Raw genomic sequence first — 17,879 nt, forward strand, 5'->3', positions numbered from 1 at the left:
CCTGATACTAATACGTACGCAGGCACACAAAGAATAAATGTAAATGCTTAAGAAAATATTTAAAATATGCACTCATTTTTACACGCCCTATGAAAGTTGAGAATTATTCGACAATGCAACCAACTATTTAAAACGAATTACCAGTGTTGTTTTAGGATTGAAATGTACCATCAGATAATGAAAGTACCTTCTTTCTCTTTGCAGTAGGAACCTTATTATGCACACAAGAATGGAAAAGTGTCGATAACTGTAACAGTGTCAATAACTATACAGTCTCCCCTACGTCCGAATGGATAGCTCAGTTCGTGAGCAAAAACACTTATTGTTAATACAGTACTGTATTTTGATTAAACAAAAACCTAATAAAAATTATCAAACTGAAAATCCCGATATTTCCTAGTTTACATAAATGGATGAACTATTTTTCTTCCCTCCTATACCTAGTATTTTACGCCTGTATCATAGAACTCCAGTCGTGGAAGGGGATAGCAAACGGTGTTTCCGGTTCCCAATCTTTAATCCAAAAGTATAGTCTGGTTAATATTAGAAATGTTAGTAAAAATAAAATGATGTCCCTGTATAATGTAATAATACAAAAAGAAAAAAAACTAACACCAGTATTATGCAACAGACTGTATTGTTCCAAAGCTAATATTAAATTTATGTTATTTATATCGCTAAAGAACGATAACTGAATATAAATTATAACTTGAATATTATTTATATCGCTAAAGAACGGTAACAGAATATAAATGATAAATATCGGTTTGTTTAATTAATATAAGATATTATATAATATATAATTAATTATTTAAATAAAATAACCTATTTTACAAAGAAAATGGTTATTTATATTATAATAATTACTTACAAAAATTAAGATTATTTATATCGCGAAAATACAATAACAGAATATAAATAGATTGAATATTATTTATAACGCTAAAGAACGAAAACAGAATATAAATGACAACTTGAATATTATTTATATCGCTAAAGAACGATAACAATATAAATAACGTGAATATTGTTTATATCGTTAAAGAACAATAACAGAATACAAATTATGACTTGAATATTATTTATATCGCTAAAGAACGATAACAGAATACAAATAATTATAACGTGAATATTATTTATATCGCTAAAAGAACAATAACAAAATATAAATAACTTGAATATTATTTATATCGATATAAAACGATAACAAAATATAAATGATAATTTGAATGTTATTTATATCGCTAAAGAACGATTAAAAAATAAAATGAAAATTTGAACAAGGCCCGAACTCAGAACCTTCGGATCATTAAGCGAGCACTCCACGGCTGGTCTACGAGACGCAGCTACGGAATAATTCCATAGTTCCGGAACTGTTTTTACAGAGACATCATCTTATTTTTACTTAAATTTTTATTGTACCTGAGTTTTAGAATGCGCACAAACCAAGACCGCATATGCAGTCAAAGTCGTCCTAAGATCATAGTAAACAGTGCTGAGTGAGTGAGAAATATGGTCGTATTTTCCAGTAAAGAAAGAGCATTCATTTATTGAATCATAGGTATTTTCGCACAGGTACTGTGAGTCCGTTTGCTTACGTCGCATCCCAAGTCCCACCCACTATTTCTGCTGGCCCCTCTGTAAAGGCTAGTGGCTACGTAATATTATACAACTATTTAAAATAATTTAAATAAAAAGGCCTCATCAAATATCTGTCACTTGATTTCACCCCTTTCTACGACCCTGCGACATAACCACTTGGACGGACAATAAATAGCATGTCTTGAGTAAATTTATCTGTGCCGATCGGGCAAAAAAGAAGATTGAACTTACAGTACGTAAGGTATGCTGTATGACACGTTCTGTTCCTGCAACAAATGAATGAATGGGTGTTAATGTACTGCATATCGTCGACTTACTTCTAAAACCTCGTAACTGCGTTTTAGGAAATTACTGTATACAGGAGAACAAAATAACTTCTCATCCTTTTTATACCCCAGTGAACTGTTATGCATTTTTTATTTATAAAAATATAAATATTTGTAGAATTACGGGGTGTTATTAACAGACGTATTTTGAAAATTACACCGACTTCAGCACCCGGAAAAAATTGGACTTAACGAAGTTTTAGAAGTAAGCAGACGATAAACGTATACGTCTGTAAGTCTAATCCTATACGCCATTTATACATTCCTTTAATAACGGTATGCCTATTATTCGTAGTACGAGTAAGTCAGTGACGAATCCTCGGCCTTATCTCGCCAAACACTATCTCGCTATGACCAATTTCATCGACGCTAAAATCTAATAGTTGATTCAGCGTCGTTAAATAACCGACTAAAATTACTAGGTCGACGATGTCCTCTCTCCGAAATGGCACACATGCCTTATCAGACAATTTTTATAAGTATTTTCAAAATAGAGGTGGCAAAACTAACAATGCATATTTTGTTCCGTTTGCAAATGTGATGCTTTTCCATATAAATGAACAATTTTATTATTGTCGACAGTAAAGATTTTTATCACCAGTTTTATCTGAAACCAAATATTTCATTAGATAACAGAATGAATAATTATGAATGTACAGAAACATACATAATTTATAGTCTAAACAAGTGTATGATAGTGTGGTTGTCTCATAAATTGCTGGAACAATACATTCAAATTTTATTTATGAACGATTATCACAAAGAGGGCTCAAATTTATGAATAGTTGTCACAAAAATAACACACCGGACGGGTATAATTAATCTTTCAGAGAATGCATTTTGTTCAATTGTTGAGGTTAACTGCTTCCTTTGATTCATTGCTATTGTTGTACATTTCACATAAACATGTCTGCGCATAAGACGTCTCCTGAAAGCAGACTTAATCACATACTGTAAATTAACAGGATGTAATGTATAAAACGTTTGCTTCAATAAATGTGGTGTTCAGTCTTAGTCGCACTACTCATTTTAACATCGCTTTACTTGGCGCACAATCATACTATGGACGTGCAGAGTGCCATTTAGCTTTCATTCTGACATGTGTCTCGAACTCGAAGATAAGTACTTATGAATTATTGTTGTTTAGTCATCTGAAGACAAGTTTGAACCTCATAAGTGACACCAGTAAGGCATCACTCATGAGACAACTAAGTCAGGATATAATAGGATAGAGTGGCCATGGTCAGTTCCTTTCCCGCTCCATTGCATAGTCCACCGCTGTGGAGTAACGGTTAGCACATCTGATCGCGAAACAAGTGGGCCCGGCTTCAAATCCTGGTTGGGAGAAGTTGCCTGGTTGAGATTCTTCCCGGAGTTTTCCCTCAATCCATTAAGAGCAACTGCTGGGTAACTTTCGGCGCTGGATCCTGAACTCATCATTATTACCTTCATCTCACTCAGACACTAGGAACTACAGCAGTTGATAAAGCGTCGTAAAACAAAAAAAAAATAAATAAAAATCCATTGTATAAATCACTGACTAGTTACATATTACACTAATCAGACTTCAGATGTATACAAACAATAAATTGTTCTTCCATTCACACATACCGTCAAGTGAGTTAAACTGCCTGATTAGCCCTACTGTTCATACTGTATCAGCCAGAACCTGCGTAGGTCAGCGGAGGGAAGGCAGCATGCTAGAAAGCAGTGGCGCGCGGTGCTATTTCTCGATGGGGAACAGGTCAGAAACAACAACAATAATAATAATAATAATAATAATAATAATAATAATAATAATAATAATCTTTATTACGATTTAGCAACATTACCAATTCCTTTTTTTTTTACTTCATTTACAACTTAATCAGAAAAAGAATATGTTAATATAAAACAAATTAATGATATTATATTGATATTATTATTAGGCCTAAATATATAATACCGGTCACCAAAAATAAATAAACCTAAATTAAACCTACAATTTACCGCTTGACGAGCACATAGTTAACCATTTCACAGAATTATAGTAACTACTTAGAAAATGTCTTGTATAAGATTTTGTTTTAATTTTAAGTTCTGCAAGGAGAGGAGTAGGTTTTCCATTCAAAATAACCGCGCTTTTCTCAGCAAACTTGATCGAACTAAACGCTTTCGACTTCAGCTGATCGATAACACAACACTCGCTGTCTTGGTTCGCATCAGTGATTCAGTGCGCTCGCGCTCCGTTCCGTCTCGTTGAAGTTGGAACAGGCTGGAGTCACCTGTTCCATTGGCATTATTTCGTCAGATTTAACTTAGGCCGTGAATGCGTAAATCGTACGGATTTTTTAAGAACTATTGTATAATTTCGCACACAATATTATGTCGCACGAAAAGCTCTTCGAATTTGATTGTTTTCCGAATTATCACTATATAAATAAACTAGCTTGATGAAACAGTATATTCCACACTTTTCAATACTTTGCGAGGGAAGAGGTAACTCGACAGCTTCCAGCGATACTCGGGTAAGTTCGTGTCCGCTCGAGCCTGCTTCGGAGAAAACATTGCTTGAGACTCCCACTCACATCATCACGCACAGCAGACGAGAAGGGCTCGAGTCGTTTTCACTTCACTTAGCCTGCTAACGATAGCTGTTTTCGCTTTTCGAAAACTGCAAGTAGCCTATCCTTTAGAACGAAGTATATCTCACAATCTCAGTTAAGGGGGCAGGGAGGAAGGGAACAGCCTGTTCCCTCTGTTCCATGGAGGAAGCGCCACTGCTAGAAAGAAAGAAATGCAGACGACGCTAAATTTCAACAGCGGTATAGGTCGCGCCAGGGATTTTGGCAGATGGATTTTCTTAATGCAATCTGGAGAGCGAGTTCTCACCGCTTGCAAGATCGGCTGTTATCTCTGTCGCAGTGGAATGGGTAGGACATAAGAGTAAACATGCACGCCCGAGTATTTGTGCACTCTGGACAGTCACCTCCAAAAACGAAACAAATACTACAGTAGTCTATACGTGTCTTTGGTATTCCCAAGAAACTTGTTCGATTAATTAAAATGTGTCTCAATGAAACTTACAGCAGAGTCCGTATAGGACAGTTTCCATCTGATGCTTTTCCAATTCACTGCGGGCTAAAGCAAGGAGATGCACTATCACCTTTACTTTTTAACTTCGCTCTAGAATATGCCATTAGGAAAGTTCAGGATAACAGAGAGGGTTTGGAATTGAACGGGTTACATCAGCTTTTTGTCTATGCGGATGACGTGGATATGTTAGGAAAAACTCCACAAACGATTAGGGAAAACACGGAAATTTTACTTGAAGCAAATAAAGCGATAGGTTTGGTGGTAAATCCCGAAAAGACAAAGTATATGATTATGTCTCGTGACCAGAATATTGTACGAAATGGAAATATAATCTGTTATATATATATATATATATATATATATATATATATATATATATATATATGGAAATATATATGTATATGGAAATATGTTAATCCTCTTGCTCCGACTATACCTGTAACCCGGCTACCGGAACAAAACAGCTGACCAGAATAAACCAAGAAAGAAAACAAAGCGTGAGTCAGATAGCGGATACTACTAACGAAGGATTATGGAAACAGCTGGAAGAATCTGTGGCTGGAAGTGTCTGAGGTCAGGAGCATAGACGAGACAAACGGAAGAAATTAAAGTGAAGACATGATAAGAACGAACAAAGGAACGAAGCAGCTACCAGATACAGTATTAGCGATTGTGAGGACAGAATAGATAGGGCGTTTCAGAGTTTTTAAAAGAGAGTAGTAACATAGAGGACAGAATAGTAAGGCGAATGGAATTAGAGGAAGAAGAGTGCTAAAAAGTGAGTGCAGGAAAGTTAGGGGTAGCATAAGTGATAGAACAAGAATAGAGAAGAGAGTGTCAAGTGGCAGAAGAAAGTGTAAGTGTAGTAAGATAGACATAGAAACAATGAATTAAAGACAATAAAAGTGAAAGAATATTTTGAACAAATGAAAAGTGGAAGAGAGAGAAATTAGAAGTGTGATTAAGTGAACTGGTTAATTCATATGAATCAATGTTGTGGATAGGAGTAACATCAGAGGTACTATGACTGCAGGAGTATTCTAGATATAAGTATATGGAAAGAGGCAATTTAGGAGTTGGAACAAAGCTAAAGAGATAAGTATATAGTAAATAGAGGAAAGAATAGTAGGGAAATAATAAGTGATGTAAGTGTTTTTAATTGGTTATTTTACGACACTTTTTCAGCTGCTTTTGCTCTTAATGGGTTGAGGGAAAACCCCGGAAAAAACTGAACCAGGTAACTTGTTCCAACCAGGATTCAAATCCGGACCCACTCGTTTCACGGTCAGGAATCCTGGCCGTTACTCTACTCAGTGATGTAAATAGTGTACAGTAGGGAAAATTTAAATGTAAATAAATAATTTATGGGAAAATAGCTGGAAAATGACGATTAAAAGTAGGTAGATTTGATAATAGAGAATAAAAAATAATGCAAATAAATAAGGAAAGGAATATACAGTATTTAGCCTAATAGAAAAGTGAGAAATGGAAGGGAGACAGTCTAGACATGAGAGAGAACAGAAAGGATAGATAGCAATTCGGTTAAAACAGAAGAGTAGGAAATAATTAGGAAATACTTGGCAAATGAATATATTGAGTTGGTGCATAATTACATAGCGATTTTTCATAAGTTTATTAAACACATCAAATACAAATAAGAGAGAAGTTAATCATCAACAATAATTATATTCTCCTTCACTATTTACAACAGTCTGCCAACGCTGGAGTAGTTTTTGGATTCCATGCCTGTAGAAATCGCGTGATTTTGAGTTAAAAGAAGTCTCAAGCCGTGTTCGGAGCGCATTTTCATCTGAAAAGGAAATTCCTTGAAGGTTATAATAAGGTGGGTGCGGAAGGCTTCCCAACCCAACTCCTGGATAGTGTTTTGTGCGTTGCTTACGAGATTACACAAGCTGGCGCATAGCGCTTGAAAAACGAGTCTGAAGTGGTTCCCTCGTAATGCCAATTCCGCCGCTCGGAGCACTGTTCTGCCCTAAATATTCATAGCAGAACACTTAAATGACATTGACATTTGGGACATTTAAAGGACTCACCATTGCTTATTAAATGCTTCGTACAATATTTTATGGACAATAGACGTAATTTCCAAACTTCTATTCCTCAATTATATTACAATAAAAGGCTGTCATTCTTGATATTAAAACATATTACATATAAACTGAGGGACTGTCTGCTCTGTACTTCAGTTCATACACCAAACATTTCCGGAAATAAATTAACTTGACATCTTACATATACGCACAATAGCCTACCCTTTTCACCTAATATTATTAATATTGTTATTAAATAAGATATTGCAACTAATTAAGGTACTGCATTATCTTTAATTTCCTTGAATTCATAATTAAGCATTTGCAAGAAGGCCTAACTTTTCCCTCTCTTTTTAAAAAAAAATACGAACGTCACAATAACTGAGAAGTATAATTATTGCGCGATTTTTTCTTGCAGTGGTGAAAACATTTCTATAGGCCTACTGATTAATCTATTGAGCATAGTAATAGTAAACGCTGTAGTATTTTAGTGCGTGTAAATATATTTTGAATTAGCATTTATTAAATTAGGAAGTTAGCCTGTAATTTGTGTGATTAAAATGGTTTACTCTGTGTGCCATTGTGCAAATCGAACCAAAATAAAGAATGTGATTTTTCGTTTCATTGTTTTCCACAAGATGAAGGACTAAGAAAGCCATTTCTCGCGAAGGGGACAAACCAAGGACACTTTGGGCGCCAAACAAGAAATCGCGTGTCTGCAGGAGACATTTCAAAGAAGCTGATTTTAGCATTAGCACAACATTAAAACGTTTGCTTCCTAATGTGGTACCATCCGTCTTTGATGATTTTCCAAAACATAAACAAAATGTTTCAAACATAAGTAGACGCAACAAAAGAAGGATAACAGAAGTGGTGAATAACATCCATCCTGCTAAGAAAAATAAACCCAATGTTGAACATAGTACATCAGCTTTCAATGAAGCAAATGTTTCAATTGAAGAAATCTATGAAGCACATAAAAAACTATAGCCACACAGTGCTCAATTGAAAGTAAAAAAATTCCCAAAGCCATTACATTACAACGTAAAAAAATTACTAGGACAATTCGGAAACAAAATCAGCTTATTGGAAAACTAAGACAGACAATATGTAATTTAAAAAGCAAGCTATAAAGATAGCTGAACAAACTTCAAATAACACTGTAATATGCTTGGCATATTTATAATATTAGTACTCAATCAGTAATGCACAATTAATCGAACTATTTTCACGATACACAATGCTTTGTAATGGTACTATTCATCATTTCTTAGGGCAGCGAGGCGAACCTAGCGGCAGAAATTGTCATGACTCACAGAGACCTACTCTCGATCGTGCTATGCGCCAGCTTGTGTAATCTCGTAAGCAACGGTTTTGTGTCAGGTTAGTAGAGTGCGAACAGACGTTATCATGGAGTCTCATCAAAATGTCGCACGATGGTGGAATGGTCACAGTTCATCACATTTGCCAGTTCTCGGGCACACTGACGTGGATCATTGTGGATTAATGTGTTTAAACGGTCTTCATCAAACCCCGAAGGTCTTCCTGAATGTGGAGTGTCACTAATGTCAAAATGACTCTCCTTAAAACGAGAAAACCATTTTCTTGCCGTGCTCTCTCCAATAGCATTGTCCCCATACACGGTACTAATGTTTCTGGCCGTTTCCGCTGCTTTCGCCCATCTATTGAATTCAAAAAGAAGAATATGTCGGAAATGTTCCACTTTCTCCACTTGACACTCCATTTTCTAGCATCCACGGTGCCACTCATTATCTGCAAAAATGAAAACTTAAATACGTAAACTCAAGCATAACAATTGAACTTCAAATAAAAAATGACAACCTATACGCGAAACAAAAACGCTACGAACTTATGCACCAACCCATTATTAACATAAAAGAGTGATATATTAGTGATTGTGGATCGAAAAGGAGAAATGTAAAGGTCCACCATAACTATGAATTGTAAAGTTGGCTGACAAATGAATATCAATATCATAACCTAATCGGGGATTGAACCCACGATCTTCTGGCTTGCAGCGCTACATTTAACCACGACGCTACTGTGTGCCTCAAAATTAAATTACATGGTTAAAAAATATTTCATATCTCATCTCCAAGCTACGCTTACTTCCACTGTCTCATTTCTTCTTTCCCTTTCATGTCAGGAAGAAGCAATAACTTAAGCATAAACACACAACTTGCACTGGAGAAATTCTTAATGAATCGTCGAAATATGGTATAATGAATAGTTTTGAATACAGTAGACTTCCATTTAGATAAATCCAAGTATCAAGTTTGACTCGCTCACAAAGGAAATAATATACTTAAGCATTTTTATTTATTTGCATGGAAATCGTCATGCTGCCATAATTGTAAATCTGATTAAAACTTATATGAATTTGAGAAGTCATACCGTATGTTAGACACCTGTTGCGTAGCCTATAATTCGTTAGGTGAAAGCTTACGTAAAATTGCAGTTTTGTTAAGTAGGTTACCGGTACTGTAGTTTGTAAAATGTATAATGAGAAGGTACCGGTATATAGGCCTGTTACTGATATGGAATCATTAATTTAATGTTATTTTTAAGGTGTTTCCTTAATTTTAGTTCCTGAATGAATATTAGATAAATGTCGTTTATAACTGATTCACCTTGAAATGTTTTGTCACTCTAGTCACTAAATAAATAGCAAATACATTGTAGTAGAAATGTTTCGTAAGTCTAATTTTTTCTCTCTTTTGTGAAGAAGGGCTCAGAAGGCTTACATCGTAGCCTGAGGCTTATTGTGCTTATCACATTCTCTATTCTGTGAATGATATTTGTCACCGAACGGTCGCACTCTTGTATATACAGCACATGCACCTTGAACTTAACCCAGACTATTGTAATGATAATCACCATGCTGCATTTTAATACTTTTTATCCGATGATTTTGATCTGATAACTGATTCTTAACAGTTTTTGTGCTGAATTCGAAACTGACCTCCAAATAGTCCCATCACATCAGAATTTTTCACAAATCACAAAAAACCAAAATATCTAAAAACAACATTTTTACAGGCAAATATATCGCGTTTATGTTTGTTAAGTACATGCAAATCAGAGTTTGTGACAAAATTAGAACTATTAACAGAATAACAAAGCTAGTAACATAATATTTACACTCATGCAACCGTACCTTGATCATTTATGTGCATCTCACTTCATTTGAAATTTCCGTTTCCTCGACTTCCTGGAAGGTGTTTCTGAAGAATTGTGTCTCGTAAGCATCCAGCAGTAATCGGCTATCATACTCACACTCCACTTTCCTTGGTATCTAGTTTCCATGTTTTTGATGTCCTGATGAAACCTTTCACCATGTTCTTCACTAAAAGCACCTAAGACCTCGGGAAAATAATTGAGGTGCGAATGTAGAAAATGAACTTTAGTACTCATATTGCAGCCAAGATTCTGAAGTTATTCAACATAGTTTCAATCATTTCTTTGTAACTGGGATCATTATAATTGCCTATGAAGTTATTTACAACCATTTTGAAGCTATCCCAGCATTCTTTTCTAAATCACACATAACAGCGTCAAAATAATTGTCTAACATTGATTTACGTATCTGGGGGCCTACAAAAATTCCAGACTTGACTGAGTGAGGGAAATTTATCACACAGGTATTTAAAACACGGTCTATTTTTATCCAGAGTTCTCACAAACTGCTTCATAAGACCTAATTTAATATGTAAGGGTGGCAACAAAACTTTGGTGGGATCAAGTAATGATTCCAGAATAATGTTCTTCATTCCTGGTGTAAATGTTTGTCTCTTAGGCCATTCCTTCCTCTCTCAATGGGAAGTCCTATATCTGCTGTCCCATTCACACAAAAAACGGATATTTTGTAAAACCACTTCATTGACCCAATAACTTTAAAATCACCACAAACGACCACATTATGATTTTCATATTCCACTTTCTGCAGTACCGGTACCTACCATCTTTATATTGTCATATGATTCTTTTAAAACTACTGAATGAGCTATGGGAAGGGAAGGATGAATATTTCTATTATGTAAAAGAACACCTTTAAGACTTCTTTTTGAAGAGTCTATAAATAATCTCCAGTCTTCAGGGCTGTATGTTACGTTAAAATATTTCATAAGTTCACAAACATCAGAACAAAACACAAGATTATTTTCTTCTTTAAAAAACAATAATTCTTTTTCTCTGTGTCCATACCAAGAAAACCTGGTTTCTTTAGCTAACAAATTATTAGCTTTAAGCTTAGAACTGGGATATTCTGCAGAATCTTTCGGCAAATATAAGTTTCTTACAATATCATCAAGCTCACTTTGAGTTAAGGGTTTAGGTTTTTCACTAGTTTCTGGTTGGTACACATCTATATCTTGGGTATCAGGTTCAGAACTACTAGATATGGATTTTACTATGTCTCGTGGTGATGGTACTGGAACATCAGGACCATGAGGCACTGGTCTAATGGCAAAGGGAAGGTTTGGATAAATAATGTCCTTTCTATTTTTTGCAGTATAACCTTTCACTTTAATGGAACAGATTGTAGCAGTCATCTCTGTGGTTTTTAGGTTCTCTCCACACCACAGGAATTCCAAATGGCATTGATTTTTTCTTTCCATTGTTCCACAGCCTTAATCCCTCTATGCACATTCTACATACTTTATGCGGACTCCAACACTTATTTTAATACTTAGTTTAATACCAAAATATGCGAAATACATATGTCTTACATAAGCATTAATTTTCTGTCTTTGCTTTGCCACTGTAAAGCAGCCACATATATAACAGAACACATCTGGATCCCATGCCGATAGAATCAAATAAATAACACGTCGACATACAACTATCATTCACTGGCAGGTGCTAAACAAATCTGGAGACTGATCAGCTGTTGAAGGAAATTATTCTTTCTGGTGTCATTGTTGTGTTGCTTTAAAAATTGGATTCTTGTGATTGGCTATCCAGCTAATTTACAAAAATAATTTTAACGGAAATCTTTCAATTCCATTCGTCATATTCTAAAGCAGGCGGAGCCTAACTATTCTCACGCCACAATTTATTATTATTTTTTTAAATTTAAGCAGAAGCACAGTTTCTAAAATCTGCTACAAATTGCAATTGAGAACCGTTTTTGCAAAACTTGCTAACTGCAAAATTTTCAAAATTGAGATTTTGGTGGATTAGTTAACATAAGACAGGCCTCTACATGAAGCTAAAGGCGTCTTAGGAAAATCTTATTATTTCCTTCACAGTAGTGTGTCAAAGTGTCATCGTTTTTTCAAAACTTGCTTTCTGCTATGTGTTAGCTATAGCAAAACTTGCAGTTATTTCAGTTTTTTGTGTTTCCTATAAAATTTAGTTTTTACAGTTAGCAAGTTTTGCAAAAACGGTCCTCAATTACACATGTTTTATTTCATCTGTGCGTGACATTTCGAGATTTTAGTAGCTCAGACATACTGTCTGCAAAACACTTTAAACAATCATAAATATACCAGAGATAGGAACAGGCACCTGCACATCCGTGTGCATTTACTTTAGACACAAAAATCAGGGAGTGGCTGCTTATTAAGGGATGGAAAAATTCTACCAGTGTGAAACACAGGCCAGGCATGCGGCAACGGTGAGAACATGAAATATTTAATTAATATCCACATTACCCTAACAACTTACAGAGAGATACAGTACGTATATGAAATTACTTTAAAATGGCAGCAAAAAAATTGTCAAAAAATTATTTAAAATATTAATTTTTGTACGAACTCACTTTAAAAGTACACAAAAATTCAGAAAGATCCAAACTATAAATGTGCAGGGTTTCATAACTGTGCGATAGTTTCTGACAAAAGTGTATCTAAAGTACCGGTAGGTAAAATTAACATAGCCGGGATAGGTTCTACAATCCCTCCTAAAAATATTACAATTAAATAAAATCAGTTATACTAAATATCTCAGTATAGAAGTATTTCTTTGACTGTAATTCATATTCAAAAGAAATATTATATTTAATGTTATATCTAAAAACAATGGCCCATGGAACATTTGACTAATTGGAATTATTTGCATATAAAATATTAAAAAAAATAATGACTTAATAACTATTAGTCCGATTAAATTAAAATTTGGTAATATTATTATTGCTAATATTGTTAATTGACAGTAAAAAGTTTAAGAAAATCTATCAAGAAATGTGAAAGTTTGAAAATTCAGTTCCACGTCCTTTAACTAAAAATAAAATTGCGAATTGTGGAATATTCTGAAGTGACGGGCAAAAACTAAGTACATTTTCATAATCAGCACACAAAAGTCGATAAGAAACGCTATTTAGTTCCAATTCATAGAAAATCATGCTGCACATGTAAAGAAATGATGGCGAAATAAATCCGAGATCCAATGCCGAAAATTACCTAGCAATTCTGCTTCAATTGATTGAGGAGAAACTTAGGGAAACCCTCAGCCAGGATTTGAACCCGGATCCGCTCGTTTTACAGTCAGACATGCTAAACATTGCCTAATAATAGAACAAATAAATCAAATATACTCTTCACATCTCTAACATAAAAGCAAGATGATGATGATAATAATAATAATAATAATAATAATAATAATAATAATAATAATAGGTTCTGTTCTCGATACAAAACAAACCGCTATACACTGCTAATATGCTTTGTTAGTGAGGAATGAGGATGAACTTTGTACATTACTGCACCATATGTGTAGAAAGTAATGAGAGACATTCGGAGGAAAAACTTTTTGAAATTCAGGTAAGATTTTCTCCATTAAATAAATATTTCACTAATTACGTGGAAGATCACTTATCACTTTATCAGACTGTAGTGTCGTGAGGTGGAGAGAACGTTATCTGCTAGAGCTGGTAATCTGCTTGCCAGACTAGTGCCGAGAGATGGCAGGAGTGTTTGACTCACTCAAGTAACCTGCAAAATAATGTAGCTCTTTTCATGCGTGTGTCTTGTGTGTGTGAGAAAATTATTAACTGATCTCCATTTTGTGACCTGTATTTTCTTTCTTTTTTCAGAAAGCAAATTCTTTTCGGATCCAGATCTTAAGGACCCCGTTCCAATTGACTTTTTAAGTCACAAGGAAAAGTATGAAGAAACCATTCGTAAGACCTGTATTTTGTACAGGAAATTTCTGGAGCTGAAAAAGAGCGAAGATGAATTTTCTACTTTTAGGTTGAGTATATACAGCAATAATTTATTACTTCAAGAAATATTTATGGTCTTGCTATGATACTGTATTAACTACTGGGTGAACAGATTATGAGTTTCCTTGTGCTATGCGCGGCGCTGCATGGGTCGTGCATCCTGTAGACTGCTCACGGCTGTACAGCAACAAGACAACAAGAGTCCATGCTTTACCAAACTACAACTTCAATACTGGATGCATTGGCTAATAATATTACAAAAAAAATCATTTAAAAGACATGTAATCACCCATGTCACCCAAGAAGATGTTGGAACTGATTTCCTTCATATTCCAAACATTTCGTGGCCATTCTTACAGAGCCATAGGAAATTTCCGTTTGTTGAGCAAGATGCTGAACAGATTTTCTAGGGGAATTTTCTAGACGATGTTCGTTGTCATCGAGAAATTCTTCAGTGAGCACTGTGTGTTGTCACATTCGCCTCTTATCTCGAACACTCCCCGTTTCCCCAAATTTGCTAATTTATTAATTGCATTACGACTTGGAATGTGATCATCAGGGAAATTTTCTTGAAATAATCTCCTGACGCACATTATAAACACTCGTTGTGGAATAGAATACTTTGGCCTATTATTAGCCATACACCAGTGGCGGCTTCTCCCTACGTGCTGACGTGCTGCAGCACGCCATAAAATTATCGTCGAAATAGTATTGTTAAAAAACCTCACACAATACATATTGTGAATTTATTTCAACTCAACAATAGGATTTTGTTCTTCCAACAGTAATTCCTTTCTACAATTCACCTTAAACGCTCTCGTCAACAATAGGATTTTCACTCAACACAGTATTCGTTATAGCACTCCACTGACGGCAATGACAATTTACTTGGACTATTACGAACAACAATGAACTGTTAATCTTAACTAATATTTACAAAGCACTATTTACAAATCAGAACTATCAGTTCTCAGTTCACAGTTCTTCTAGCTCAGTCACTCGAGTTCACAGTATCTCGAACCACAGACCTTCAGAGACAGTCCACTGTACTCGAACTCAGGTCCCTCCAACTGCGGTCCACTGCACTCGAACTCAGGCCTTCGGATGTTGACACAGTCGCGGACGCACACTCGAGTCGAACTCCGGTACACAAGACTGGCTTGCTTGCTCTGGCTTACTCACTGAATGGCTGAATAAACTGAAAAACTCCTCGCGTTCACTTGCGCGCGTAATTTATACTCACACCACAGTTTCTGGAAAGTACGAGTTCTGGATAGATCGCGATATTTCGACGCGTGTCTCCATTCTCGAATCATCTCGCACGCTGCTGCTCCCCGCCCAACACAAGGCCGACTTAGCCTCTCCTCCGTCGGTCGTGAGATCGAATCTCACGTGGGCGTCACAATATTCTACTTATAATAGTTCTCTATTTTCGATAATTTAGTGTTATAGACTCAATGGAATCCATCCTTACTCTCAAACTTTTCCAAACGTGCTAATTCCCAATTCAGCACGGCTATCAGTGTCTGCTCATGCACAGAACAGCACTTCACCTTACCCCTTCATGATTTGTCCTGCTTTTTCACACAACACCGTGCTCATTATTGTGCAGCTCGGTATGCTCTTCTTCACTTTATTTTGGTGAAACTTGGTCTCTTCCCCTTTATATTGTGAATTTTATTAGTAACAACAATGTAATTTATTCGTCACAACAATAATTCCTTTCTACAATTCACCTTAAACGCTCTCGTCAACAATTGGATCTTCACTCAACACAGTATTCGTTATAGCACTCCACCGACGACAATGACAATTTACTTGGACTATTACGCACAACAATCAACTGTTAATCTTAACTAATATTTACAAAGCACTATTTACAAATCAGAACTACCAGTTCTCAGTTCACAGTTCTTCTATCTCAGTCACTCGAGTTCACAGTATCTCGAACCACAGACCTTCAGAGACAGTTCACTGTACTCGAACTCGGGTCCATCCAACTGCGGTCCACTGCACTCGAACTCAGGTCCCTCCAACTGCGGTCCACTGCACTCGAACTCAGGCCTTCGGCTGCTGACGCAGTTGCGGACGCACACTCGAGTCGAACTCCGGTACACAAGACTGGCTTCCTTGCTCTGGCTTTCTCACTGACTGAATAACTGAAAAACTGCTGTCGTTCCTTCGCGTCCTTAATTTATAACCACAGCGACGTAGCCTCGAAAGTTCCACGCGTCTCTAGAGATGGCACTCCAGAAAAATCCAGAGCCCTCTCCTCTCTACCAGCACCAGATGCGCGCGCACTCTCTCTCCACTCTCTCGCCGCATTGGCCCTTTCCCCTCTCCGCCGCGCGCCATCCCAAAGTGCTCCACGCGATCTTCTCTCTCGCGGGACGCTGGTCGTGAGTTCGAATCTCACGTCGCTGTCACAATATTCTTTGGTTTGTAGCAGTCGACGGAACAGTACTACCTACATACCGCTAAAGATATAACTTTGAAATAAAGAAATGTTTTATATTATATATATATATATATATATATATATATATATATATATATATATATATATATATATATATACTGTATGTAGCCTACTTTTGCTCTTTATGTTTTCCATAAATATAGTTATATTGAAATACATTTTTAATATTTGTGTAAACAGGGTTACTTTAATATAATCTCAGCAGATAGTTTTAAGTTTATTATCTACAAATTACGGGTCTATGTTGGCATGCCTTTCCGCGGGAGTGCGTTAAAAATAGGGGTTATTTTCCACTTTCAAAACAGTGTGTGCAGGGTTCATCATCTCCTACTGTGGACATTTTAAAAGTATATTCTATATTTTGTGCCACTCAAAACTCCTTTTTCTAAGCAGCCATTAGAAGATAAAATTACAATTAAAAGTCTGGGGCAGCCAACACCAGATCTCAATATTGTGCAGAGAGCAAAGAATGGTAAAAACTATGTGTACACTAGAAAATTTATGAGAACTGTGACAGGATATGTTCTGCTTCCCTTGCCTGTTATTCGGTAGTGGTATGCATGATCTATGACAGGTGTCAAAGGAAAAAAAAAAAAAAAAACGATAAATTTCAGACCATGGATACCTTCCTATCCCTCTTATTCCAAAATTCCGATCTTGTGCACACAAAATAAATTATTGGCACTGAAAAGTGCCTTTTCCTTGATGATGCGAATTCAACAAACACAGACAAATCTGCTCTTTTTAGTGTCAGTGATGTATCCTTATACTGAAATTTTCCCAATATTTTGTAGCATGCTATTATTTTCAGATACGAGCCGCCACTGCCATACACCTGTGGTTTTTTCAACAGCCATTTAGCTCAGACTAATGATGTGTTCCCGTGCTCCTTGCCATGGCTTTGGCTGATATTGCATCTGACTGACTGATCGATTGTGTGTGGGAAACTCATAATCTGTTCACCTGGTATAATACAAAGTGGTGAAATTTGCAACGTTGTATTCATATTAATTTATTAAATTCCTGTTATGCTTGTCTTGTGACATATTCTGTACAGTTGCTCTGGATGTTTGCAGTCCCTTGACTTTCGTTTTTTCTTACCAAAGTTACCTTATATTGATAATTCAGTGTATGATTGCTGAATCTGAATAGTAGAGATGCCT

At 35.9% G+C, this 17,879-nt stretch overlaps 1 protein-coding gene across 1 annotated transcript in view; it reads left to right on the forward strand.

The window, feature by feature from the left end:
- LOC138715289 (acyl-coenzyme A oxidase 1-like) overlaps positions 1-17,879 on the forward strand; it is a 93,883-nt gene that overhangs the window by 25,112 nt on the left and 50,892 nt on the right. The window contains exon 2 of the mRNA XM_069848046.1: positions 14,109-14,265. Coding sequence (XP_069704147.1) covers positions 14,109-14,265 — 157 coding nt within the window. The remainder of the gene's footprint in view (positions 1-14,108; positions 14,266-17,879) is intronic.

Source organism: Periplaneta americana, chromosome 15 (genome assembly GCF_040183065.1).
Source record: "Periplaneta americana isolate PAMFEO1 chromosome 15, P.americana_PAMFEO1_priV1, whole genome shotgun sequence".
Classification (NCBI taxonomy): domain Eukaryota; kingdom Metazoa; phylum Arthropoda; class Insecta; order Blattodea; family Blattidae; genus Periplaneta; species Periplaneta americana.